Below are 27,055 nucleotides of genomic sequence, written 5' to 3'. Positions count from 1 at the left end.
TATTTTTCTTTTTTTCACATTTATGTTTTATTGTGTGTTTTATTTTTGTGTTTCCATTGCTTTTTTTTCCGATCACTGTTTTTGAGATAGAATTTTTAAAAAAGTGCTTTTGTAGCACTCCGTGTGTAGATTTGTGGCACCTGATGTGATGCAAAGTTATATGGTAATGGTATGCACTCTGGCCAACAGTAAGTATTATATACAGTACTTTATCTTAGCTCTTTATCTGTTGTGAAGGATGGTCTATTGTGCCTACAGCTTCTCTCGCACTTTAGCTGAATGGAGTCATTTGGGGGGATCTGGCCAGTGTTTCCTCTGCCACACTCTTTCTGGTGCTGTCAGGGGACCCCTTTTACACGACCATAGGGACATTTAGGGAGATAACAAGCCATCATAATATGGCAGAAATGCAATTAGTGGATAAGATGACAGGCGGCAAAGCAGATACTGGCAAATGGTTGAAGGATAAGTGCATACTCATGGCACCAGCTGACCTTTCCTAATCTTCTCCAGTTTTGTCACTTTATCTCTGTTTTTCTCACTGATGTTTACATTTGTTAGTTGACTTTAGTCCACTTTTGCTTCGTACTTTTTGTTTCATGTTGCAGAAAGGTAGTATGCTGTATTCATGAAACTATGAAGGAATTTGTGGAGCTGTAGAATCAATTCTGAAACAGCTGAGAAGAGAGAACAGGAAACAGAGCTATTTCAGAGCATTTTTCTCATGGTTCACTGATTTTATATGGTCACTTTAAATGATGATTTCTTGATTTAGTTAGAGCTTTTGAAGTTACCCTTCTGACCTTTCAAACATCAGAACAATTTTTTTCTAAACTTTCTTAAATAAGTTGACAAGGGACTATTCTTATGTATGGGCCTGACATAACAGCATTAGAGAGCATCCCTGGGATGGTCAGCCAGGTTATGGACCTCAGAATTACTGCCTCATCATGGAATTAAAAAGAAATTTTGTACATTGATTATTACACTACTGTTTCATTAAATGCACTTTTAGTGATTTTCTGTTGCTGTTCTTTAAGGCCTCCAGCTCACAAAAAGACTGGACGTTATTACTGTAATCTTAAGATAAATGCAGGTACAAAGTTGAACGTCTTTGTTCAAATATTTGAAAAAGAAAATAAGCATTTTTTTTTTTTTTGGATCATTATTGTGATGGACTAGTGACCTGTCTAGGGGGCACACTGACTCTGACAAGTGCATGCTGAGCTAAGCTCCAGCCACATTGTAACCCTGCATTTGTATAAGCATATAGAAAATGGGTGAAAGTGACATTAGTGCAGCACTGCTCAGTAATAATGATTAATATAGGCTGCATATCCAGTTGTATTTTGTATCCAGCTATTTAGGTCTAGATGTTGTCAGAAAGTATGTGTGCCAAAAAATGTTTCAAGCCAAGCTTTTGTGCTTACTTTTACCAGATACTTATCTTTGATAAGCATCTTCTATTGCAACAGTTATGCCTTTTTAGCATGTGTTGAGTAACAGTTCCAGATAAAGCTGTAGAGTTGAATGAAAAATCAAAGCCTGCACTCTTAAGATATGAAACGGTATATTTTTGTAGTCACCACTGGAAAAATAAAGCTAAACAACAGGAAGAAAGAGAGTGCAAAACATATTAAAAAAAGGTGCGCAAAGTATGTTAAATGACCCAAAACCCAATATTATAGATATGTCACTTAACCATATTGCACATACATATACCAGACACATTACACAACTCTTTTTTATGGCACTGCTTACCTAGCAGAGCTATTTGTAATCTTATTGATGGATCTATTCTAGTGTTAGGTAAGGTTGACTCTTTCAGTTGATTTTGCTTCTCCTTTACCCGGTATTTAGTAAATCCCTCTGTTTTCTCCTAGCCTAAGGTTGGGGAGATTTCCCTCTATGCTTCTCTACCTCTGATGAAATCTTCTTAGCTTAGGTTTGATAAAACAGCGCGCCTCACCTAAATATAGCCACCTGTGACTGCACAGCCCCAGTGTCAGTGATTTGCTTGCAGTGTGCCTACTGGCTGTGCCTTGCTCAGACAGCACTGTTATGACAGTTCATTGGAGCGAGTGACAACAAAAATAGGATTAACCCTTTTTAACCTGATTTTTTTTTTTTTTTTTTTTTTTTTTTCTTCCAGACATTTTAACTCTGGCTCTATGCTTAAAAAAAACAAACAAACAAACAAACAAACAAACAAAAAAAAAACTATTGGACTGCTCCTTTATGGACAGTACAGAGGATTCATTCTTTTTTTTTTCTGGGCTACAGATGTTTTCCTCATGTTGAATGTGGCAGGCTTATCATAGATTGCCTCTCTCTGTAGCTTAAGTGTAGCTTATATATAAGAAGTGTTTTATTAATTGTTTTTTTCCCCTCTTTCTCTCAAGAGGCTTTTATGCTTAATTTTCATTCATTCCTCTATTCATTCATTGGTATATAGTAATGGGCTTAATGAAGCTTTTGCTCTGACTATTATCATTTTAGTTTAACTGCAATTTTGAGCTGGTTATGTTAAACTGATGGCAATACTTGAGAGAATTTTAATCAGGCAGGTCAGGTTTTCTCTATCACATGTCACTGATTTACCCTGCTACCAGGTGCCACTTCCCAGTAGTAATCAGTTGGATAATCACCTGCAAAGCCACTAGACTCTTGACAATCACCATCTTTCTACTTGACCAGATAAGAAATGCACTGCTCTTTGAATTTTGTAATGAAAAGAGTACTCTTAATCACTAATTAACTTCTTGAAGCTTTGGCCACCCTGTCAAACAAATGATAATATCACACAAACATCAACAAGTATGGATGACTATGGTTGTGCAACTTCAAGCTGACAACACAGGCTTCACCTTGTGTATTGTGTGGTTGGGCAAACTAACAAGTAGGAAAGTAAAGTAAGGAGATGTAGAAAATACATAAAATTATAAACAAAAGCTGGCTGGTTTGAACTTTTGAAGCATTAAGGTTTACATTTGTACCAAGTAGCAACCCCAAGTGGGTAAAAGTAAAACCAATGCAGAAGTGTAAAAAATTGTTGTTCACCTCTCATCCGTTTTGGTGTCATTTAATCTCAAAATTCAGCATAATTAGGAGCGTCTCCTTTTAATTGACATGTATTAGTCTACGGTAGGAGGGCAGAGGGAAGCACAACTGTGGTTTTTATCTGGCTAAAAGCACACTATTGCTTCAGCCCGCATACCTCCATTAGCTGTTTAGCTTTCATTAGGTTCGACTTTGCTCAGTTAGTTTGATGGATGTCAATCACCCACCCTCATGCTCACATCCCCCATCTCAGCTTCACTTCTTTGCCCATTTTTGGATTTTCCGAGAGTGGCGACACGCATGACACAGTCAAGACTGAGATAGTGGGAACAGCCCACCCTGCTTAAATTTAGCCTTTAAGAAACTTATGGGTAATGTCCAGGAGGCTCCATTTATCTTTTTATATGCAGTCTCTGATTTGTACCTAATACATACTAGCCAAGTACACCTTGTGTTGTAAAAAAGAAATAATGGCAAATGTGATGGGACCTGATATTATTTGTGTTCTATAGACTTGTGGTTCCAGTTTAGACATTACAATGGCTTCAACGCACATGAACGCAAACTGACTTGGACACACTGCACACTGCGGCAGTTTTTGCATTGCAAGTGGTTTATTTCAAGTAGTCCTGTGGTGATCAAACCTAGATCAGGGGTTTGTGCTTTTTAAAATTTAATCCAACTTGAACTAGAATTATCAGACTCATGGTGAGTCAGTACTTCTGAGCAGGACGACTGAAACCAAATCAAATCTTAAAAGATAAAATTGGAGCAAATATTTTCAATCACATGCAAACACTCACGCTTGTAGTGCACAAATGAATCATTCAAAAGGGAAACCTATTTTTGCAAAAGCAGTTAAATTGCTTTCAGTTAATCGCTTTGGCTAACCTTGTTTATTGATATATTCCGTTCCATTCAGACACCGAGGCGCAAAATTAAAGGTATAGACACTGTTAAATGATGCCTGCTACTGCTACTTGACATGAGAGATTTCCGGCTTGTATATTATTCCTTTAGTATCTTTATGTAATTGTTTTCAGATAAACATATCTACAAGTTAAAGGCAAAAAGTGTTGAAACATGAAAAAATACAAAGCATTTGCTCCCAGTATATAGCTTTGTATGCAGACCTGCATTGTGTTGTATCCGCTGCGCCTCCTCAATTTAAATATAGGCTAGTCTGAAAGGTAAGTGTGTGTCCATCTCAGGATGTTTGTGGAAGCTCTTACAATCCCACTCAGGTAGCCCAACTTGCAGGGTGAGGAGAATGAGAGAGGCTTATCGTGTAGTCAGATGCACTCTAAGGGTGACAACATGTTCTTGCTGTCTCTGGTCACCCCACTGGAGAGCAGAGTGGGCTGTGGCTCCATCCCTCTAGGCAGTGAAATGTCAGGGCTTCCTTCGTCTGTACAGTGAACTCTCTGCTTTGTAGCAAGTTAGGTTTAAGCTTTCCTGTGTCTTCTTTTCTCCATAATTCCATAATTTACCATTTTATATAAGTCTAATTTTCCTAAAGTTGGTTTTACTCATATGTCTCATGCTCTTGTAACACTTCTTTAAAAACATCTTTGGAAATGTTTTTTAATTGATTATAGTTTAATTGTTTATTCTTGTTATGATGTTGGGATCAGAAGCATCAACCTGTAAGTAATTTATGCTATTCTTGATAGAAATAACAGACCAGGACTATTGTATCTGTGTGTGTAGTTGGACTGGAGTAGGTGATTTAGGCAAGGTATGGCTATGAATTATTTAACATAGATGATAGTTACCTTTTATTCAAATGAAGCTCTCTCCCAACACTGAAATATTTTTCTTCCCACTATCAGCTGCACTCTGCTGTCATTGTATTTCAACACAGGTGGTCTCTCTTCCACACCGACTCTGTGATTATGGATGCACACAGAACTATGGGATTGTTAAATGCCTTTGAAAAGTCCGGCAAACATCCCACACTCGGCCATCTGTATTTATAGAAGAATGTTCCTCTATGTCAGGGATCCACTGCATAACAAAACACAGTAAATGGATCCCTGCTATGTTTAGGTGGTCTGACCTCCATTCGGAGGCAACTGCAAGAGTGAAAAGAAGAAATCCGGAGCATTTTACTTTGCTCATGCATGGACACATGAAACATGCTGACACATGAACACAGACATGCGGATGTGTGACATACTCTCACACATACATAAAAAAAAAACTATCTGCACAGTATTTACCATAATATATGTTTATATAAGTTTAACAAGATTCAGAATTCTGAGCCATGATTTATGTTTCCAATACTCAATATTTAATTCATGGCCACACATCCAAAAGTGGAATAGGGCAGATCAGACATGGCAAATACAAGTGGCTGTATTTGCAATATCGTTCTTTCGGTCACTACCCACAGTTTGTGACCATAAGTGAGGGTATGCTGGAGTAACTGGTAAATTGAAAGCTTGCTTTCTGGGTCTTCATCATGACAGACCGGTGCAGATGCTGCTTTACTGCAGATGCCACACTGATTTACCTATCGATCTCATGCTCCATCCTTCCCTCACTTACGAACAAGACCAAAAGATACTGGGGCAGGACCTCATTGCCAACCTGGAGAGTTTGGGAATGAAGTTGAGGACCATGGTCTCAGACTTGGAGATGCTGATTCTCATCCAAGCCAATTCACATTTGTCTGAGTAGTTTAACTGAGAGCTGGAGATCATGGCCAGATTAAGCAAACTGAACAACAACATCTGTAAAGAGCAGAGACCCAATCCCATAACCACCCAACCAAATCCCCTCAATACCTGTGCCTCAAAATTATTTTCAGAAAAGTTTTGAACAGAATTGGTGATAAAGGGCTTCAAAGTATTCCCTCCACCAAACCAAAACATCCGTGTCTAGGTCAGCTGCCCCCGACTGTTCAGTCCAGTTCTTCATGGTCAAGTAATATGAGCTCAGTCCAATTAAACAAAATTATTTTTTTATGATTCTATTTTAATGTTAATTTTATTAATTGTAGCTCCCAGCTGGAAACTAGTGAGTCACATCAACTTTTTAAAAAGTTTGACTGACTTTTGAGTTGACATTGTTCTTTTAATCTTGTGTTTGTATTGGCAACTGGCTCTATTTATGAATGTAATCAATTATTATATACTTGTTTGGTTACTATCTTTGATGATGGAGGATTCCACTTGAAGGTGACAAAACAATAAACTAGGTGACATTAGGGCAGTGTTTCTCAATTCCGGTCCTCAGGATCCCCTGCCCTGCATGTTTAATAAGCAACTCTACCTCAACACACCTAAATGAAATAAATGGCTCATTAACAGGCTGCAAAGAACTTGACAAGCAAGTTAAAAAATCTGACTCAGGTGCTTTGGAGGAGGAACATGTCTAAAACAGGCAGGCCAGGGGGGCCTGAGGACTAGCATTGAGAAACAATGAGGAAGTTAGTTCTGAGTTCATTTTGAGAACATGGGAGAGAATAATATGGCAAAATACTTATTACCATTAGTAAATATGTTCTTAAAATGAAACCTAACCATGACTTGTGGACAAAAATCTGTCTGGAACTAATTGAGAACTTTTCTCATCTAATACTGCAGTTTAACTTATTATATTTTCTGAATGTAGAGCAGATAGCTGAAATGCTCCACACTAGGGCAAAGATGAAAAACTGCCCTACAGGCTTTAGATATTTCCCTGTTGCAACTCACTTGATTCAAACAATCTATAAGCCTGTATTTTTATGCAACAGATGTTGCAGTCTTCTTCATTTTTAAGGTTTTCATACTGAAACGTTACAGTGGCACAACAAAAACAAATGTGTTTACCGCAACACCCATTTCAATAAGACACTTCTGCTTTCCCCTCCTGAGCTGCCGGATGGTGGATTAGAATCTCCTTGAAGCTGTCAGAAGTAATTTTCCATGGCCTCACCAAATTCATACCATGTCCAAGTTTTTGCCTCAGTGACAACCAAAGCCATGTTGTGCTTGGCCAGCTGATACCCATCAGCTGTCTCTAGAGTCCCACAGGCCTGAAAGTCTCAAAAGGACTCCTTCTTCAGCTTTATCACTGCTAACGCCTATCACCTTATGGAAACATCTCCAGTCACTGGACTCAAAATTAGTGCAGCAGAATGCAGCCCACTCCAACTCAATGTCCCCTGTCTCACCTGAGACATGGTTAAAGCTGTACTGAAAGTAGGAGTTGTATCTCTTTTCTGACAGGGGACTCCGTCAGATGTTCCCAGCAGACCCACACAAAATGTTTGGCCCTGTCAGGCCTGAACAGTGTCCTCCTCCATCATCTGAGCCAGCTCATCACCAATTGGTCATCAGTTGACTGCTCCACCCCTCTCATCACCTAAGTGTCCAAGACATGAGGCTGCAAGCAAGATTGCACAAAGTCGATCATCAAAATGGCACCAAGAGGACTGTTTTCTCAAATGCTGAATGATGTTCCTGAATGAAGCAAATAATGCTTACAGACACAAGAATTACTTGCCTCATTGTTTCATCTTCTTTGTTGTATTGGCTGATGGGTTGGTATGCTTTATGGGAGAGGCGAGTTTATTATGTTTCACATTTCATATACAATACAACTCAAAGTGCTTTACATTTAATAATGAATGTAAATTTGAGTAAATTAAGGAAAAATATTGAAAACAAAATACTTATTTTTAAACTATTTCTAATAAATTGTGATCATTATATCCCTTTAAGACCTTTGGAAGTATACTCTTGAAAGGATCATTGGCATGCAATAAACAATGGTGTTTAATGTTAAGCTTTAGAATCAATTCATAATTGGTCTCTAAATTAGTCAAATAATCCCTGTCCCATACCAGATCCAGTTCGTGGGCTAAGAGAAGCAACAGGAACCATCTAGAATTTATAATATTATGAAACATAGTAATATCAAAACATTGACATGACATGTTTGCATTTCTTCCTTTGAAGTTATACTTGTCCTCTCGGGTTTTCAATGCTACTGTGAGCAAGCACAGTGTTGGCAAGGTCTTTCTAAATATAACTACACTTGACATCATGTTGGAACAGTAGATACCCTTTCACTTTGAAGAATTCCAATTACTGTCACTATTTCCTCTGTGTGTGTGTGTGTGTGTGTGTGTGTGTGTGTGTGTATGTGTGTGTGTGTGTGTGTGGGGGGGGGGGGGGTATAAACATGAGACGGAGATGACTGTCGATGTATAATGTATGTTTACATTTGCATCAGTTAGTGTGAGGTTTCCTTGTAAACTGTAACTCAAGCATATTAAAATGCAAGTTTTATCTGGATTGGTGTCTATGTAGCAATACTAAAAACATTTTACAGTTCTTGTTTTACAAGATGTAAAATCTCGCAAGGCAGTACATTCAGAAGCACCATTGACAGGAAGCTAGAGACAAAGGGTACAATCAGACCAGCATTTTGTAATTTAAGATCTTACTCCATTTGTCTGGAGAGTCTGCATTGTTTAGGGAACCATGAATGCGCAACCTCTGATTCAGTTTAAAGACGCAGACTTGGTCTGCTTATGAACACATATCTCGGTTCACTTCAAGTGGACCAAGTATAGGAGGAGGACTTCAAACCAAAGTCTGAGTGTGGGTTCAGCTATCAGCATTTTGAGTAAACACTACAAAAACATACACGTGTGCAAGGCGGTATGTGTCTCTGGCCTGGAGATGTGGCTCACGGTCCGATGTGGAAGACCTCAGTAAAAGTTCTAATAGAAATATGGGAAAACCCAAGACCACTAGGATCTGATGTGGTATAAAGAGAAAGTTTCCTTTACTTACCAATAGATGGATACGTTTCCTTCAGTGTTTTGTGTCTCATCTTCTTCTTTAGTAATTCTTGATGTAGTACTGCCCCTTGCAGGGAATGCATAACATTATTTAAAATAATATTTGAGTAGTGAATGGAACTTGGTCTGGAGGAATGTTGCACCCTCAAACATAATCCAGCTTTATGACTGCAGCAGTCATAGAGCTGGATTATGCACACAGCTAAAACATAAACAAACTGTTACGCATATTGTGAACCATTAGTAACTATAATGTGTCATGTATGCATGTGAAACTTGTTGAAGAATAAATGGTGTTTTATAACATGCATGTAGGGCTTTAGAAAGAAGAGATCATTTTAGATTTACAAAATGTTCAATAAGATGGTTGACTGTTTGTTATCAGGAAAACACATAAAAAGTGGAAACTAAAACAGGTTTGTAGATACTTTAAGAGAAAATAACCTAAAGAAAACACAACAGTTTACTTCTTACTTATCTTGACACTGACCAGAAATCTTTGGGGAACATGCTTCATTGTTTTCATGTAGCTGCAGATAAAGGCAAATGTACGAGTTATTTCCTTCAGCAAATCAGGAATGAATCATAATATCAATACACATCAGTCTTACAACAAGGAGCCGGAATAGCAGTAATTATTTGGTGTAGTCTAGCAACTGTGCAGACAAAATTAACCTTCTACTTTTCTTTTGGTTATGAATGTAGTAGCAGTTTTTCATTTGGCTCCCTCTTGATATAAGTCTTGTACAGAGAACAGATGTTTATGGCCCAGTTAAAGATGAATGGGTAAATAACTCAGGATCACTAGACCAGTGCACAATGCCAAGCTCTGCATAGTGTAGCCTGTAGAGTGCTATAACATATATCACAAAAAAGCAATCTGGATTTGATTAGCAAGCCAACAGCAAACGCAATTTATATCCAAACTCTGAGGCTTGGAAGATAGAGGAGATTGCAGTCTACGTTGTAATTAACAGTTAACCCTCAATGACCTGTAAGTTGTAATTTTATAGACCAAGCTTAAACAATTTCCATGCCAGCTCCTACTGTTTCACAGTGGGGTAGATATATGATGGTTATATAAGTAATATGTTGTAAGTGCATAAAAATATTTTACCTGACTTAACATCGTTCACACACTGCACTTTTACAATTAAACTATGTAGCGGAATAGCCTCTACAAATTATGAATTTATTAATTACCTCGGAGCACCACTCATCACCTTTAATTAACTTAAAATTCTGGCGGATGAGACACCTGAAATAAACTCAATTCAATAAACAGTCTCACTTCCAAGGAGTAAATCCTAAGAACGAATGAACCAGAAATCGTGCATTCAGAAATTATGACAATAACGGATGAATTGATTATACATATTTATTTACAATGATGGTAAACATACAGCAGTGAAAATGAGCAATGATGGAGAGATGTTATTGGTGAGATGGTATGATGAATTTGTCAACATGGAATTTCATTTATAACATTAATAAAGAACGCTGAGATTAATTAAATGAGATGGAGCAGGAAGAAACTGGTTGGAATTAAGCAAATAAATCGGGATGATTATCTTACTTAAATCTTTGACAAGAACGTGTTCAATAATTCTAAAGTTGGATAAGAATTCGAATTTAATTATTTAATTAGAATCTGATGTACTGGTTTGGGACATCACAAATGTCAGAGCGCTATCAGATCCTACTTTGAACGCTGAATCCGGAGTGTGGGTCGAAGCGGGTGGTTGGTCCCCTATTCGGCGCATTTCCGGGGGAATTGGATCCCTGGAGCGTCAGAAGATGTAGGTCTACGCAGCTACTCTGGCCTTCTGGATCCGTTCAGCGGAGTTCCAGAGCGGTGTGATGATGATCCAGATTGTCCCAAAAATAGATAGTTCCAGATTTTACGTGTAAAGACGTAATGGAAAAAGTTGGAGCTACGGTTCTAGTTAATTACTGATCTCGGGAAAAATACTGGTTACAAATAAACACTTGTTGTACTTTCTCCCGTTCGGAAGAACAGAGAGGTAAAAACTTATAATGAAATAACAAAAGAAAAGAAGACGAAAGGCTAAAGAACTAAACAGAGGACAAAAGAAAAGCAGAAACTTTAAGAGGAGACGAAAAAGTAAAGAAAAAACTCAGGAGGAGAAAAAGCCCGGAAGTTGGTCTGCCAGTCTAATTTAAACAGACCCGCCTTTCGAACTTCCAGCCAATCATGAGTTGCTTCTGTCAGAGGCTGACCAACCTTATCCAATCAGGTCAGCTCTAGTTCCTTCCCTCTGCATCTCATTAATGTGAACAGGATACTTTCAATTCCTTGCTTTGTCTGCCGCAATACACATCAAATCACATTCTTTCAGAGTTATGCAGATTCCTCGTTTGCTGGCGAAGGAAAGCATTTTATAGTATTACTTTCACACATGAAAAGATTGGCTACATGTAATTTTTATTAAAGGTGGATTAATTAATTGTCATGACTTGTCCTCATTGGGTGATCCTAAAAAGAAAACTCACATTTTATTCATTCACATTAGTAGCTTAAGAGAAGTCTGAAGCTTGGAAAACATACTCAACAATTATTTACTGCAGTGTTTATGATTAATGTGTGTGTGTGATCAGTTCAAAGAATTAAATTACATATCAAGATAAAATAATGGAAAAGAAGAAATTCAACCAAACAATTAACCACAGTCTTTTAGACTAAGTTAGATCAGTTCCTTCAATTGGGGAAAGAAGTTTGGATTCCTTCTGTCTCCTTCTCCGTCAAGTTGTTGGTCTGACTGGCGCCATGGAGTCTCGTCTTTTGGCTTAGAAGTGTCATTTCTGACAAGAACCAGGGTTCGGTCAGATGCGACTCTCGGCATTTCCCCCGACCTGCGACCATAAATTGTTAGATGTGCTTTAATCCTTCGTGTTGACACAGCTGCATTCTGTAGGGAGTAAAGGTGTAAATCTCGGGGTGTCACCCCTCCTCTTGGGTCAAATGGTCACTCTCTCTTCGTCCTGTGTGGACCAGTCTTACTGCAGAGAAAGAAATACAACTATTGTTTAATCCAGTCGAATGTTTTTAATCCTGGGAGGCCAAGATCGCTACAACTACAAAAACAGAAAAACTGGGGAATAAATGTATGAATAAAAAAATAAAACCCTTATGTACTATATAACTTGATAAAACTTGTATAAGTGTACATAAAAAGTATGTTAAAAAAAGTAACACAGAAACAGAAACAGTTACAACAGAATTTAATACATTTTACTCTCCACCACATATTTCCTGTTAAACTATTCAGGTAACAGCTTACTAGTTTCATGAGTATCAGTTTTATCCTGTGAGATAACAAAGACAATATAGTGACTATATATTTTATATACTGTGGTTTTAAATCCTTGAAAACAATGGAAACATGCTTGCCTGCATTTTTACAGGGTGTATGAAGCTCATTATACTCCGTCTCAGCAGATTTGTTACTTCATTGGGTATACAGTAATGTACATGAATCCATTTGCAATGCATTCCTTAGGAGAGCACCCCCACAACAAATCAGTCTCAGACCAAGAATAATATTAACAGTTCGGTTGAATGTTGCTGAACTTTGACAAGAGTATTCATCTCATCTTCATTTTTCCTATGTCTCCTTCAATCAAGGTTTTACTGGGATTTGACCATGCTGCTCCTGATGGTTGGCAACCTCATCATCATTCCTGTGGGCATCACATTCTTCAAGGATGAGCACACGCCTCCCTGGATTGTCTTCAATGTTGTTTCTGACACATTCTTCCTCATGGACCTGGTTCTCAACTTCAGGACAGGTATCGTAAAGGAGGACAACACGGAGATCATCCTAGATCCGCAGCAGATCAAGATTAAATACTTGCGAAGCTGGTTTGTTGTGGACTTCATATCCTCCATCCCTGTGGACTACATCTTCCTCATCGTGGAGACACGAATTGACTCAGATTTCTACAAGACGGCGCGAGCTTTGCGGATTGTCCGCTTCACAAAGATTCTCAGCTTGCTGCGACTCCTGCGCCTCTCTAGACTAATTCGTTACATCCATCAGTGGGAAGAGGTAGGAAAGATCATCTCAGGATGTTCAACTTTAGATTATTGTATTTGTATTGTATTTGTATTGACTTTGCTGTGTTTTCTGTTTGATGTGCACGTTGTGAACTGTTAAGTTTTATCTGAGAAACAAGATAATCAGAATTCACGTTGAGAGAATAAGAAGAGAAACAGCTGAGAAAGTCATAGTGGTTGACAACCATGCAGGCATAGCACCGAATGAAACCAGCCAATGCAAAGGGTTTACTTCTTACATTTAACAACAATCTAGATAGGGTTCCCGTATTGGTGTGCTACTACATATATGTTTTCTGTGTTCCCTTCCTTTTCCCTCCAGGAGGGAAATATGGATAAATCTTGCTTCTGATTGCATCCACTCTCAAAAGAAGTGAAGAGGCTCTTTTGCTTTATACATAGTCACCAATAAGTTGGTGACGCTGAGATGTTGATTAGCATTTTCTCTCTGTGTGCCCATCCAGAGAACAGTGGGACCACAGAACCCAGGGAGGGAAAGCTGCAGTACAACCATGATTATAATTGCAGCAATAATTAGAAATGTTCCTGTTACTCCCTCTGGAAAGGTCTTGTTTTTTATTCTCAGAGGTAAAAAAGGTGCAAAATGAGGTTTAACAGTTGCTAGTTGAACTCAAAAAGGAGGATTATATGTGACATAGAAGACAAAGTGAGGTCAGACTCACTGAGGTAATTTTGCATTTGATGAAAAAAGTTTGGTGTTGAGGGCTTTGTTACAAATGATTGCCAGTCACAAAATAAAGAAAATGAAGGTTGCAAGCATTGATGAACGCCCTCCGGCACCGCTTTAGCCTTGGCGACCTCCCTGCCACAGCACTCCAGCCCTCACATACAGTCAGACATGTGCTAATACAGGTGTCTGCAGCATTACCTGTCCATCCTTTAAGCCATTCTCAAGGCGGTCCCTGGGTTTGTGTGAATGTGACCATAAGTTGTTTAGAATCATGAGTGAGTGAAATGATGCTCTATGAAATGTTTTTCTAATGAATGCATGGCTTTAACATGAGTGACCTCCTGTTGCCAGAGGATGGGGCCATATGGCATTAAAGTCGAGAAATATTTATATGATCAGGATGGAAATGGACCGAAACATGGAGATTGCGGGGCATTTTGGTTGTTGTATGTAAGATATATTGAACACCATCCACGGTTATAAAATATCAACAATTGAGAGGCCATCACTACTGAATGCCAGCTCCTTCAAGGAAGCTTTTAAATATTTTTGATCATACCGGCATCTAGAGGAGGGGTTGCCAACCCAGGTCCGCAAGAGCTGCAGTCCTGCTAATGTTAGGAGTTTCCCTGCTATAACACATCTGACAGACAACAGAAAAAGAAAAAAAACACACGCATACTCTCACTGATTTCTGAATTGTACCGCAGATACTTTTCAGCCTGATGCATTTCTGTGTAGTTTGTATGTTTTTCCCACATACATGGGGAGAACAAAAAAATTACACACTAATTTTAGTTTAAAGTGGAATTTTGCTCTTCTTTTAATCTTAATCCGAAGAAAGCAATTTTAGCACTGTTTTTCCATTACTTTGCCTTCTTAGAAGATATTGTGCAGTGCTGCTCGATTAGTTGGTGGGTGTGTTCACCTCTCTAAATGTCTAACATTACAATCACAATTGAAAAAGTTGAATAGCTAACTGATTGCTAATCATACCAAACATATGCGGACCTCGTCAGTGACACTCAGTAAGTTGCAGGTTTTGAAATATTCAGATCACATTCTGGGTAGAACAGTGGATAGAATTGTGGTGACATTAATCATGCAGGTTCGCTGTGATGCCATTTCAAAGACAGGAAAAGTTCAAATGAATCACTGGGGAGAATCCTTTTGTCACTCTGTGTACCTGCTGCTATATATCTGAACCCAAAAATAAGGCTGAAATGCATGGGGTTTCAAGCTAAAACAGCATTTGAATGCAGCCCGTCTCACTGACAGTGGGCTTTCACTTGTTCACTGCAAGAAGGCAAAAGGGGGTAGAGATAAATGGAAATATAAAGGGTGGAAATGAAGGGAAAAACAGGGAAAATGCAAACAGAAGGGTGGCCTAAGCCAACGGTTATGCCCATTTGTTTGATAAATAACTGATCACCATTAAAACCTAGGGCTCTTTTTTGAAGAAACTATGTGATAACAATTGAAAGGAAACACATATTATATGTTTTTAAAAAGAAAAAAAGGAAAATGACATTGTAGGACGGCAATAATTTCTTCTAAAACAGAAACAATAACACATAGAAAAGCAACCAAATGCTCATGGAGCCAGTGCCATAACCTTGCGTTTTTAATGTGTCTATGTCATATGTGTGAAACTGTGTGTGTAAAGGTTTACTGATGGATTCTAGTTAGGCAGAGGAAGTGAAAGGCCAGCTTTGCCTCAGCAATGCTCGACCTCACAAAAATGTCATCTGTCACCAAGATCTCTCTACATATCCATATTGTTGTGAATCCTGACAAGACCAACAACAATTTTTTTTTTAAAAACTTGCATCTGATTGGAATATTCTAATTTTATCACCAAGTAAAACGTGGAAATCCCTATTTCAAGTTAATTACTGAATGAATAATTAGTACAGCGCTGGTAACTGCTTATAAAAAGAAACACTGATTGACAATATAGCACAAGAGGAAGACAGTGGGGAAGATCGGTGACTCCACACCCCTGAAATGATTCCCATTCCCATTCCCATTAATTTGACCACAGTACGTCAAATGGATTTATAGTTTAAGACAACATTACATTATGTTAGCCCATGAGAAAAGACATGTTATCCTTCTTTTAATGTATCAATTTTCTGGATCCAATTCAAGGTTGCAGTAGAGTTGAAACATACTGTATCTTAGTCACTATTAGGCATTAGGCAGGAAACTAATGGTGAATCTTTGCTCTCCCTCCTAGGGTCAGTTTATACACATGATTTAACATGGATGTTTGTGGACTGTAATAAGAACATGGAGTACCCAGAGAGAACATGCATGTATGAAGAACATGTAAACTTAATTTTTTTTCAATTAAATAGGGACAACTTCTGGACCTATCACAAGCTGTGTTTACATGTTCCTGTTCCAGTGTACTAATAACTGTGTCTTCACCACAGAAACATGCATAGCTGAACAATTTCACCTTCCTGGTGTCCCTTGTAAGATGTTTTGCTTTTTAAAATTGACATCTTACATTCAGCTTCCATTTCTCAATGCATGTTCATTAGTTTGATGCCTGTACTCCGAGAGGGTCTTGGCTGCTGACGAGAATGAGGCGGGGCTAGATATTGGACGGGACTGCCTGTACAAACCCCGCCCCCTCAACATTTTGATTGGATTAACCCTAACCCTAACCTAACCACCAGCAGTTAAAAGTGAAGCCTAGGCAGAAGTGCTTAAAACTGCTGTTCCCCCTTCATCTGCGAGGGACCGGCTCCAAAACAGAGCATAGACTCCCATGTTAAACAGACCAACTTCACAGCAGAAATAAACCTGTTTACAGCCTAGTACAAAAATCCATTTTAGGTTTAATAGGTCAGGTTTACCTTCATGACAACTGTGGGGGGAGTGAATTTTTTTCTAACTCCCCCATTTAAAAGTAATTTAATCTCGAAATTTGGCATATTTAGGGGTGTGTCCTTTTAAATCACAGGTACCCAAACTCCAGCTTCAAGTAAGAACGTAGAACAACCGTGGTATTTAGCCAGTTAACAACGTGACTTAACTTTAGCCCGCTTACCTCCGTTAGCTGGTTTCATCCTGTTAGCTCCGAGTTAGCTCGGTTAGCTCGTAGCTACAAGCAGCTCGGAGTTCGCTCTATGTCAATCATCCAGCTCCACACTCACAGCCCCCCTCTCAGCTTTATTTTCTGGGCAAGATGACACGCATGACTCTGCAAAGATGGCGATGGTAGGAACCACCCATCGAGCTTCAATTCAGCTCTTCAGAAAACTACCGGTGATGTCATGGAGGCTCTGTCCATCTTTTTATATACAGTCTATGGTTGGGAAGCGTGCCGCCTTATTGTTGTAAACTGCTGTGAGTGAGTGAAGCCACAATCATAAATGCAGTAGTTGGTTTCAGCACTACCAAAGCAATTTGTGCTATATAATATAGTCATTATGTATTTAACAGATCAAGTATATTCGATATGTCGCCCACTCATAGTTTATTCTGTTTCCATGCTCCTCAAATCATTTTCTTACAAATTTGGTAAAAATTGTTCAAAAGATGACTAAGCTCAGCATCCCCACTCAGGAACAAATTGGGCCAGTGTAACCTACACTTTTACAGCAGTAGGTTTGTCTGGCATCTCATAAATCTGTTTCATGATCCTTTGGGTGCCGTTGGCTAACTCACACAGTACACTCAGTGACACATTCACTATGAGTAAAAAAGTGTTTCTGAGAGACTGTCGACTCTAAGTGATGCCCCCATTAAGGGAAGAGCAGAATCTTGTTTTTAGAGGTCAACTTGAATGTTTAATATAATTCTTTGGCAGATCAAGAAGAATTTATGATATGCACTGGTTTTGGTGATGTACCATGCAATATTGCCATATGTAAATGTGTAATTGTAATGCATGTATTTGCATTTTTAATTGATATATGCATGTTTTTGTAAAGCTGGCTTTGTTGATGTGGACTATAATTGTATATCATCTAGAGAATATATGGTAGTACCCAGAGGCTTACATGTGTTTGCACATAAACATAAACTGCTGAAGTGTCCTGAAGCATGATTCTTGACCACTAAACTGCTCCTTTGAGCTTTCTGTGGGAAAAAAAATAACAGAAAAGCAGAGCTGCATACGTTTCTGAATTATTATCATGCAAATTTCAGTTCAATAAAACATGGTTGTGATGAATATGAGTAGTTTTACCACATTTCCACATTTAGACTATAGAGCAAACAGAAATCAAGTAAAGCTAGTTTTCCTCAAGAGCTTTTACAACCTGTGACAGGGGTGACATTTCAGAGATGTGGCTGTTATTAGACCTTTAATTATGATTTGGTAAAAGTTCCCCAAAAAAACCTTTTGACATAAAAAAAAAAGTGCAAACCTCTGTCATTGCAATAGAGCAAGAACTCCTATTTTTAGAACTGACAAAAAGATCCAATATATAGAAGCCACAAGTGGAACATTAAAATTAATTTGAACCTACTGAAACCAATATAAGTGGATTACAGTCTCTATGAGACAATAAAACACTATTTCAAAGCCTGGCACAGACAAGGCTTAAGGGTAAATTTATGCTCTCATCACCGTCTACAGGAAATTGACAAGTTCATATTTTATAATATAGTAGTGTTTTAATCATTTGCATGCACAGATAATTTGAGCTATGGTTACAGCTCGAAAGGGCCATTTAAATGTTATTCTCCTTGTCTCGTAGTACACTGTAAAGTACAGGATCCAATATAATTTATTGATCTAGAATGCAGGATTCACTACAATAGGGTGCAATATGCCCCCTGTCAGTTTGTCACCTTTTTCCTATTGATTTATTCCCTACCAGACCAAAACTAACTGAAAAACAAGCATCAAGCTGAGCAGTAAATTGGGCAACCGTGTAGCACTGTAGGCACTGTATGCTTTACCTTATTTTTCCTTTTCTTTTCTTTATGCACAAGATGTGTATCATCCCTTTTGGTTATTATTCTTACCAGCTTCTTCTTCTTTTATTAACTACTTCTTGAATTACTTGTGTAGAAGCCTTCAGCATAAACAGCAACGTTTCCAGGTCATTTTTCAGATCAGTTTGAGAATAGTTAATTTGACTCCCAACTACATTATTTGAGTGTGTTAATTAAACTGTAAAATCTGTAAAACACACATGTTCATTAGAAGCTTCTGGTTTACATGAAATTTAAAATGTAAGTTTTGGTCAGTCAAACTTTTCTAAACATAGCAAATGTGTGTGAACCATTAAGAAAATTCTCTTATAAACACATAATAAATCAGAACTCAAATTAAAAAGTAGAAAAAAATATACTGATTCATTTTTTCTTTAGGGAAAATATTATGGGATACTAAATAACTGTCGATGCCATGAGTATTAGAGGTTCTTGGATTAGCAGTTCATTTGACAATAAAGCTGTATGGTTGGTACCCGGTTTCAAAGAAAGAATCCTTACAACAGCACATTTGTATAAGAAATGTTGCAAGTCTGATTAAAAAAAGTCACTGGTGCTCATCAAGCCAGAAAAGGTAGTGGAATAATATGTTATTTAAATGCCCATTTCGTTTGAACAGTGCGACTTGAACACTAACTCAGTCTGGAAGAATATTCCGCCTCCCGAATTTAGTGGACTATCCTGTTGTGAATGCACCCTTAGTTCCTGGCATTGCTTCACAATGTCACAACACATACTGAGCACAAAATATTCTTTTGTCACTGAGGGATTTGTCACAACTGAAAGATTTATCACAACTGGTTGTTTCCCTTAAAAACTAATGACCAGCTTTAATATGGACTTTATTTGCTCTATTTATTCATTTTTAGAATTTGTGCTTTAGAATTTCTTTGGTGAAATCTTCTCCAAACATCTGATTCACACAAACATGTGTATTAGAGAAAAAAAAGATGTACAAAAACAATTACATTAAAATACAAAATAGTTTGTTTGTGCAAGTAAAGTGGCGTGTGAAACTGCCATCATTGCAAATCAATCATCATCTTTACCCTCTCAAAAACTCTAATCCGATCACCACTAACACCATCACTATATATATTAATATTTTTTTCCCTGCATAACTAAAGCAATGTCCTGATTCCCTGCCAGCTCATGAAATCTTCTTACATGTGCTTTTTTTTCATCATAGCTATCAAAAATTAGCTCTGATTGCTTCCATTCCCTTCCGAACTCTCCAGATGTGAGCGTGTTTTTACACCCGCCATGTTGACCGAATGTTGTTTACAAACAAGGAGGTTTTAGTGGTGGTGGCTTCATGCCAGTGATAACACTGTCATGCATAATGGCGTTCAACATAGTGGGCAGATATTATCACACTCCCACACAAACACACACACACATAGAGGCAGAACAGACTGTCATTGTGTGTGTCCCCATCTCTGTCTTGTCAGTTTCCTCTTGTCACTCTTCATTGGGATAAAAATAAGCCTGTGACCGGATATTCTCCTCATTGGAGTTGTCTCTTTTTGATGAACCAGTGACTTGGGTGAGATTACTCATCCTGTTAAATCAGATTTAAGGCAGTGCACTAATGACTAAGCTCAGAGGGGGGTTTCTCTCATCATGCCGGATGCCCACAGCATATCTGTCTGAACTAGCCAACTCAGTAAATGTTGCTCTCAGCAAACTGAGATAAGTTTGTGAGACAAGAGGTGGGGAATTTTTAATTGGTACATATCACAAATCACAAGACATGAGACAGAGTTGATGATGACAAACACGATATCCTGACATCATGATAAAGCATCAAATTAGGCTGATAGAGAGTTTCTTCCAACAGCAATGTGGGATTTTGACCCCAGAATTTGATCAAATGCAGGTTTAATTGTTATCATTTATCACTGAGATAATTATGCATGTTTGTGAATACAAGGGAGAAGACAACCTATTTTAAGTAGACAGAAGCAGGACTGTTACTGAAGGAAAGGGAATTTAAAAGACAAAGGAGGGAATAGTTTGTGCTATGAAATGACTAGAAGTGCCACGCTCTTTGGGTTTATTTGTAACAAGAAGACGTATTGTCTGTCTCCATTAATATTGGCATCTTGGATTGCAGAGATTTATGGACCCATCTGCCACAGGTGGCTTTGTGCTTCCGTTATGAAGAAACAAAATGATACGTCAAGAGCTGCTATAGAAGTCAGTCACATGACTGCCCCACGCGTCCAACGATGGAGAGGAGTGCCTTTCATTTCCACCCAGTAAATCCATACAAAATTATTTAAATAAGGTAAATCAACTAATCAGCTCCCCACTCAATGACCCATTACCTAAGCCAAGGACTGGTCTTTTAAAGATAAGAAAAGCGGGAATAATAGACCTAATGGGCTATTATTGAGTTCACAATGAGGTATGCCAGCAACGGTGACAGGTCTTCAACAGTCTGAATGAGCTTTGTGAGATATGAAAACCCACAATGGGCTTGTTTAAAAAGCTATAACACCCAAATGTGGAATCCAGCACTAATGCAATGGTGCATCTTGGTTGGGAGTGGAGCCAGAGTGGCTTTTGTGATCTGAGCCCTCCAGGTCTGTTTAGACAGATGATGGAAGGGTGTTCCCTGTGGTCCACTCCCAGGCCTACTTCTCATTCTCACATGCGCCTCGTCCACCATGACAGCATGCATGAGCATGACATTTTGGTCGAGGCATTTACAGTGAGAAATCTAACCCCTTGCCCAAAGCCTGCTCCACAAATCTGCCATAATGCTAGATGATTAAAAATGCCAGTGAGGCATTCAATACAAGTGTTGACATAGTCGATACACTTTATTAGTCATCACTCAAGGAAGTAATTTTTCACTTAAACACTGGATACAGCTTGTCTCCATCGAGAGGATGATTTTGTTTTGAGCTCTTATTACACCACCTGAAAAGAAAACACAGACTGTGTCTCGTGTATCCATAAAAAAATGCCTTTTGGAAATATATTTTTAAATACTCAGTTACAGTTGTTGAAATGAAATATTAATGAATGTCCATTTTATAGGGTTGGGTATCACCACTAATTTCCAAAATTGCAAATGACATGCAATGATTTTGTTTGATGTTCATAACAGCCTAGATTAGATGAGACCTTAATTAAATTTGATTTGATACAATATTGATTAATTTACAGATATTTATGTTACAACCAGGGATGTGTAGGATTTAAAGATGGAGGGGGAGGTGGCTAGCCCTCAGCGGATGACACAAAGTTCCTCGTATCAGTCAGTGGTGACAAAGACAATGAGTGAAAAGCAACATCAGAGATCAGTTATAATGATCCCCTGAGTGTGAGGACATGAGGGAAGTTTCCATGACCTCAGGCTCCTGCTGCGTTCTGATTGACACAGTGATATAAATGCTGCATGTTTGAATATAATAGACACAAATAATACCTAATTCCACTTACTATAAGGTAACTTGCAAGTCTCTTCATATATTCATTTTCTGTACATGCTTTGTTCAATTTTGGATCTCTCACATTCTCTTAAGAGTCAGTATAAGATCACCTATTAACATCCATTTAATCAATTTCAATCAATTAATCAACATTTCCTTAAATAATAACGTAACCTATCAGTGATGAACTTTAAATTATAGCATAAGCTGTATGAAGATAAAAACAACCACTAGGTAAATAATTGGAAAATGACAGCAGCCAAAGGTTATAAGAAGGATTTCTGTTGAAATTTAAGCAAACTTTGCATGCATTTAACTTACTCCTACAGCTGCACAAATTACACTGGCCAACATTGTATTGCATCTAAGCTGCACTTAATCTTGCATACTGGAACTCCAAATAATATGATTTAGCAGATCACATTGTGCAAAACAAGAATGCTTGAATGCAAACTGGTTGTAGACAAAGGTCCGTGGCAGAGAGGACACATGCTGATATTCAGTCTGCAGAATAGCATCAGAAAAAACCTCTTTTTGTGAAGAACTTTGTTCTTTTCTGAGTTGAGACACTGTCAAGTCAAACATTCATCATCATCAGCCAGACAAGCAGCAAACAGCAGATGCTGCGCCATAGTGCTACATTAACTGCGTCTGCACAGCCACCATCAGCGCCCTGAGACATATGCAACTATTCTCTCACCTGGATCCTGCTTTTCTCACTCCATCTGTTTGAGATGACTTGGCAGCTGCCTTCATCCAATCCTTGCCTGTCTGAGCTGGGATGATGGTCCACAAGGATACAGATTAGTTTGTGACTTGATAATTTAATCTCTTGTGTTTTTGTTGCTAAAAAAGTTTTAAAAGTATTGATTTTATTTGAAATTTGTTGCAAAATCAGCCATATTATAAAAGAAGTTATGCAATAAAAAAACATTGTGTCTAAAATTAGTAAATCTGCTTTTTTGTGTAAGTGCTGGCAATATGCAAACGTTTTCCAGAGGCTCTGGGCTGTTACAAGCACCACCACAAAGCAACAAAAATGATTGTTTGATCATGTATATTTTATACTTGATTTATTTTAGGTTTTACTATCTAATCCAGGTGTCTATAAACAAAAATCAGAAGTAAAGAAAAAAGGGGAGAAAAAAAGAAATATTGAGGCATGCACATATCCTAATCTGTCCCTACTGAGAGCCCTAATAAGGGACACGAGTGTAACAACAACCTCCCCACCTTGTAAGAACTGTTGTGTTATGTCTCAGCATCCTCATCAATCAAAGCTTTCCTGTTTATGCTGATGCTAATTCTGCCAGGCTCTCTCTGTGTTCCTATCAATTAAAAGGAAGTAGTCAGCAATCCATCATCCTTCATGTAACACTAGGTTCGCATTGCTGTGCAATCTTTTTTTTTTTTTTTTTTTTTTTTTTGCACTGCGTGCTCAGCATTGTAGTGTTTATGTACAGTAGTTGTTTTTAGTGCATTCAAGAGAAAACAGATACCAGATATGCAACTTTAGTTTTTCTTCCATAATAGCGTGCTGTAGTGAAGCGGAAGGGAAAAAAAAGAATACACATATCTCACTTGTTTGCCTCAAAGAGACAAACTTGGGCATATTTTTGGGAAGCAGAAAATCTTTTCCTGCTTGGCATGGATATATTTGAATTGATTACAGCTGTGAAGGAAGATAGGGGAATCACCTTCCCACACTAACTGTACAGTTAGGGTTACAAACTGGAGATTTGCATGGCATTACCTATCACAGTTTTCCTAGGCTTTATTCTCCACCCGGTGGTTCAGTGCTGGGGGTCTTTTGAGGGTACCGCCACAGTAGGAAGTGTAGCAGCAGTTATTGTTGAACAGAAATGAGTCATTCAGGCTGCGCTGAATATAAAAAAAAAACAAAAACATTTTCAGCTTCAAAATATACTGTGTCTTGTAGCTTGGTAGTACTCAGCATAAAGGCAGACTCAAGGCCAACCCATTACCCAAATGATACAAAGATATGTCTCTAAATGAGCAACTTTATATGGTTGTGACTAGGGCTGGGCAATATGACCAAAATCTCCTGATATAGCATATTTCATATCCCCAAAACGATGTACATAATAATATAAAACTTTTTGTAGTCATCTTTTAGTGAATTATCCTGCTCTGAAACGCATCTGCTACTGTCTTCCTCGATGTTTGTTTATATATTTCAGCATGCGTGCAGTAAAGCGCATCTTGACGTAAAATATTGCAGTAAAGCACCTTAAAGACTGGCGTAAACGATAGAGCCTCATGAAATGATAGATCTTTTCTATTGTCCAAACGACATATATTGTCAAATCGCCCAGCCCTAGTTGTGACGACTGTTTGCTGGACACCTTAAACACCTTGAACTGTTCTTAGCGAAGTTTTGTTATACCCCTAATAGTTTGGGTTACTCGGTGCATGAATTGGACCACAGCTCTTGATTTAATTCTTTTATTCTTTGTCAAAATACTGGTTTAATTTCTAACATTTTTCTCAGGTTCATGCAAAGTCTGCCCCCATCATTCCCAAATCTATCGTACAGCACACACCTTTGCACAGCTCAGCAGATGTTAAAGAAACATGTCGTGGATGCACTGGGACACATCATCAGTGCTGTATCCTGGGTTCATCAGGTGTTTCGGATCTCACAACATCAGACAACCTCGGCCAGGCGACCCAGCTGGGGTGATCAAGTCCCGGCTTGCGTCCCAGTAGCTACCCACGGATCTGCCCTTTTCAGCCACAGTCCAAATTCTTTTCTCTACCAAACAGATCGAACATTGGCAACTTGTCATTCAGTCAGACATGAAAGCCGTGAAAGTTGGTTGGAAAGGTCAAAATTCACTGTTAAAACAGAATGCACATTGCTGATTTACATTATTTATCAGTTTTAAGTTAATATTTTAACAGAAAACATAGACTAGTGAATTAAATAAATATTTAATGAAGATAATACAGTGAATTATCCTTGTTTTTCTCTTGAAACATTCCTCCATATATGTGCAAATACTGTCCATTAAAATAGAGGAGCAAACATCTATCCATGGCATCATTTTATTTCAGAATCTTGTAATGGAGAAATTACTGAAAGCAGTTTTCTTTTTTTCTTTTTTTTTTTTTTTGTTTTTCAGCTAAATCTAAATATCATTAAATATGTTCCTTTCGCCCAAAGACTGCTGGGATAGGCTCCAGCTTCCCCACGACCCTTGACTCTCAGACTAGGCTGTGAGGAGAATGAATGAATGAATAGATATGTTTCTGTTTACACTAAAGTTAAGCAGTTTTATGTTTTGCATCTGTTCTCTTCCTGACCAGAGCAAGTTCTAAACTGTGACCTTAAAACAACAAGAACAAAAAAGCAGAACCATTATTTTAGACTGCTGATGAAGCTTTAATGGATACCAGAAGGCACATTAGCCTCATTCATTGTGCAGGAAAAAACAAATCATACTATATTATTAAGTTTTAAACTTGCTAACAGATCCATAACTTAAATAACTTAATTTATTTAACTGACAAATCCAAAATTAACATGGATTTGATCCATAATAATAGGATATTTACTTTGCAGCTCAATTGTAGATTATTAGAACTAAAGTTAGACTAGTCTATTTGCCATAACAACAGACTTCATAACACAATTTTGCATGACATCACAATATTTCAACTTTATGTACTAGTGTAAGTAAAGCAAAACTTGTAGGAGGTTTTTGAACAGGTTGGTTGTTGCAAAATAGTAAGAAAAAGTCATCAAACCAGACTAACACCCACAGGTAATGTGGTTGGAGGTCTGATAACTACAGCTTGTATAAACAGGCCTGGGTGTGCTGCACAAGCTCCAAAGTTTCTTACTTTGCACCTTTTTGTTAAAAAAAGAAAAGCTTTTAATAGTTATTAGTCATAATTTTTTATTATGATATTGACGACCTGGGTCTTAAATAAAGAATAAAGTAAGTGAAATATATTGCCAATTGCTGATTATTTCCCAATACAGATGCTCTCGTTGTCATATGATTCTGTTCCTTTTTTCAGATAGTTAAACACATCAGGAATTGTGTTTGAAGAAGAGTCATTGTCAAGTTGTGGTCCCATAAAACCTCTCCAGATTGTCACTTTGCTCTTTGCACTAATAATATCTTGGTTTTATAACTGCACCGTCATCTGACAGAAACCACTAATCAAGAAAGTTTAGGACCATGTCTTTGCAGGAAACTATCTTTACTTAAATGTGTGATGATCTCACACAGTTTGAATCAGCACAATGTCTTGAACCTCTTTCCACATAGTTCAGAGTCGGTTTTGATTGGTCTGTAGAATGCTGAAAATATTAGGATACATGCAGCTTCTCTTTTTCTTATTTTGCTTGAAGTTGTGCCAGACGAGCATGGCTGGAGTGGAAAACAGCCCCAGACTTTTATATTTAACACCATTCCCCCCTCTTGTTTGATGTGGGGTAAATTGGATAAATAAACCATGTGTTCACTACTTACAAAGCTTTATTTTTCAAGAATAGTACAACTGTTTTTATTAATAAAGTAAAGACATTAAAAGTCTCATTTTCATGCTCCAGATGACAAAATTGTTGGCTGTTTTCATGCTTTCATTGTGAAAGGGCCATCACTTGCAGCAGGTGCCAAAGCTAAATACACACAGAATAATAAATAGTGTGTTATTAATACATCTCAAGAGACCAATTTTTCAAAATTTAAGGAACTTGTGTTTTACGGAAACCCTCCCTTTATTTTCTGTCTTTTTGTTTTTGTCCTCCAACTACTCTGCCCTTTCTCTTTTGCTATCTTCTAAAATCTATACCACCTGTCTCCTCACTTGTCTTCCAAGGGCATCAAAAATGTTTATAGTAGCATTTTCTATACCTTCCTTAATTTGTCTTCATGTCTGAGTTCATTTTAGATTTGACCCACTGATATATTTTTCATCAAGTACACATATATATAAAGACAGTGTGGCTTATTCTGTGATGCATACATGCATGAAGATAGATACTT

The 27,055-nt window shown here is 38.0% G+C and overlaps 1 protein-coding gene across 1 annotated transcript in view; it reads left to right on the top strand.

Moving 5' to 3' along the window:
* The window catches only part of hcn4 (hyperpolarization activated cyclic nucleotide-gated potassium channel 4), a gene marked incomplete at both ends in the record, with an annotated part of 79,134 nt that overhangs the window by 16,061 nt on the left and 36,018 nt on the right, over positions 1-27,055 (top strand). The window contains one exon of the mRNA XM_079239956.1: positions 12,510-12,933. Coding sequence (XP_079096082.1) covers positions 12,510-12,933 — 424 coding nt within the window. The remainder of the gene's footprint in view (positions 1-12,509; positions 12,934-27,055) is intronic.

This window comes from Telmatherina bonti (assembly GCF_933228915.1).
Source record: "Telmatherina bonti genome assembly, chromosome: 1".
Classification (NCBI taxonomy): Eukaryota; Metazoa; Chordata; class Actinopteri; order Atheriniformes; family Telmatherinidae; genus Telmatherina; species Telmatherina bonti.
The sequence above is the reverse complement of the archived record's forward strand: the minus strand, read 5'-3'. Positions and strand labels throughout refer to the sequence as shown.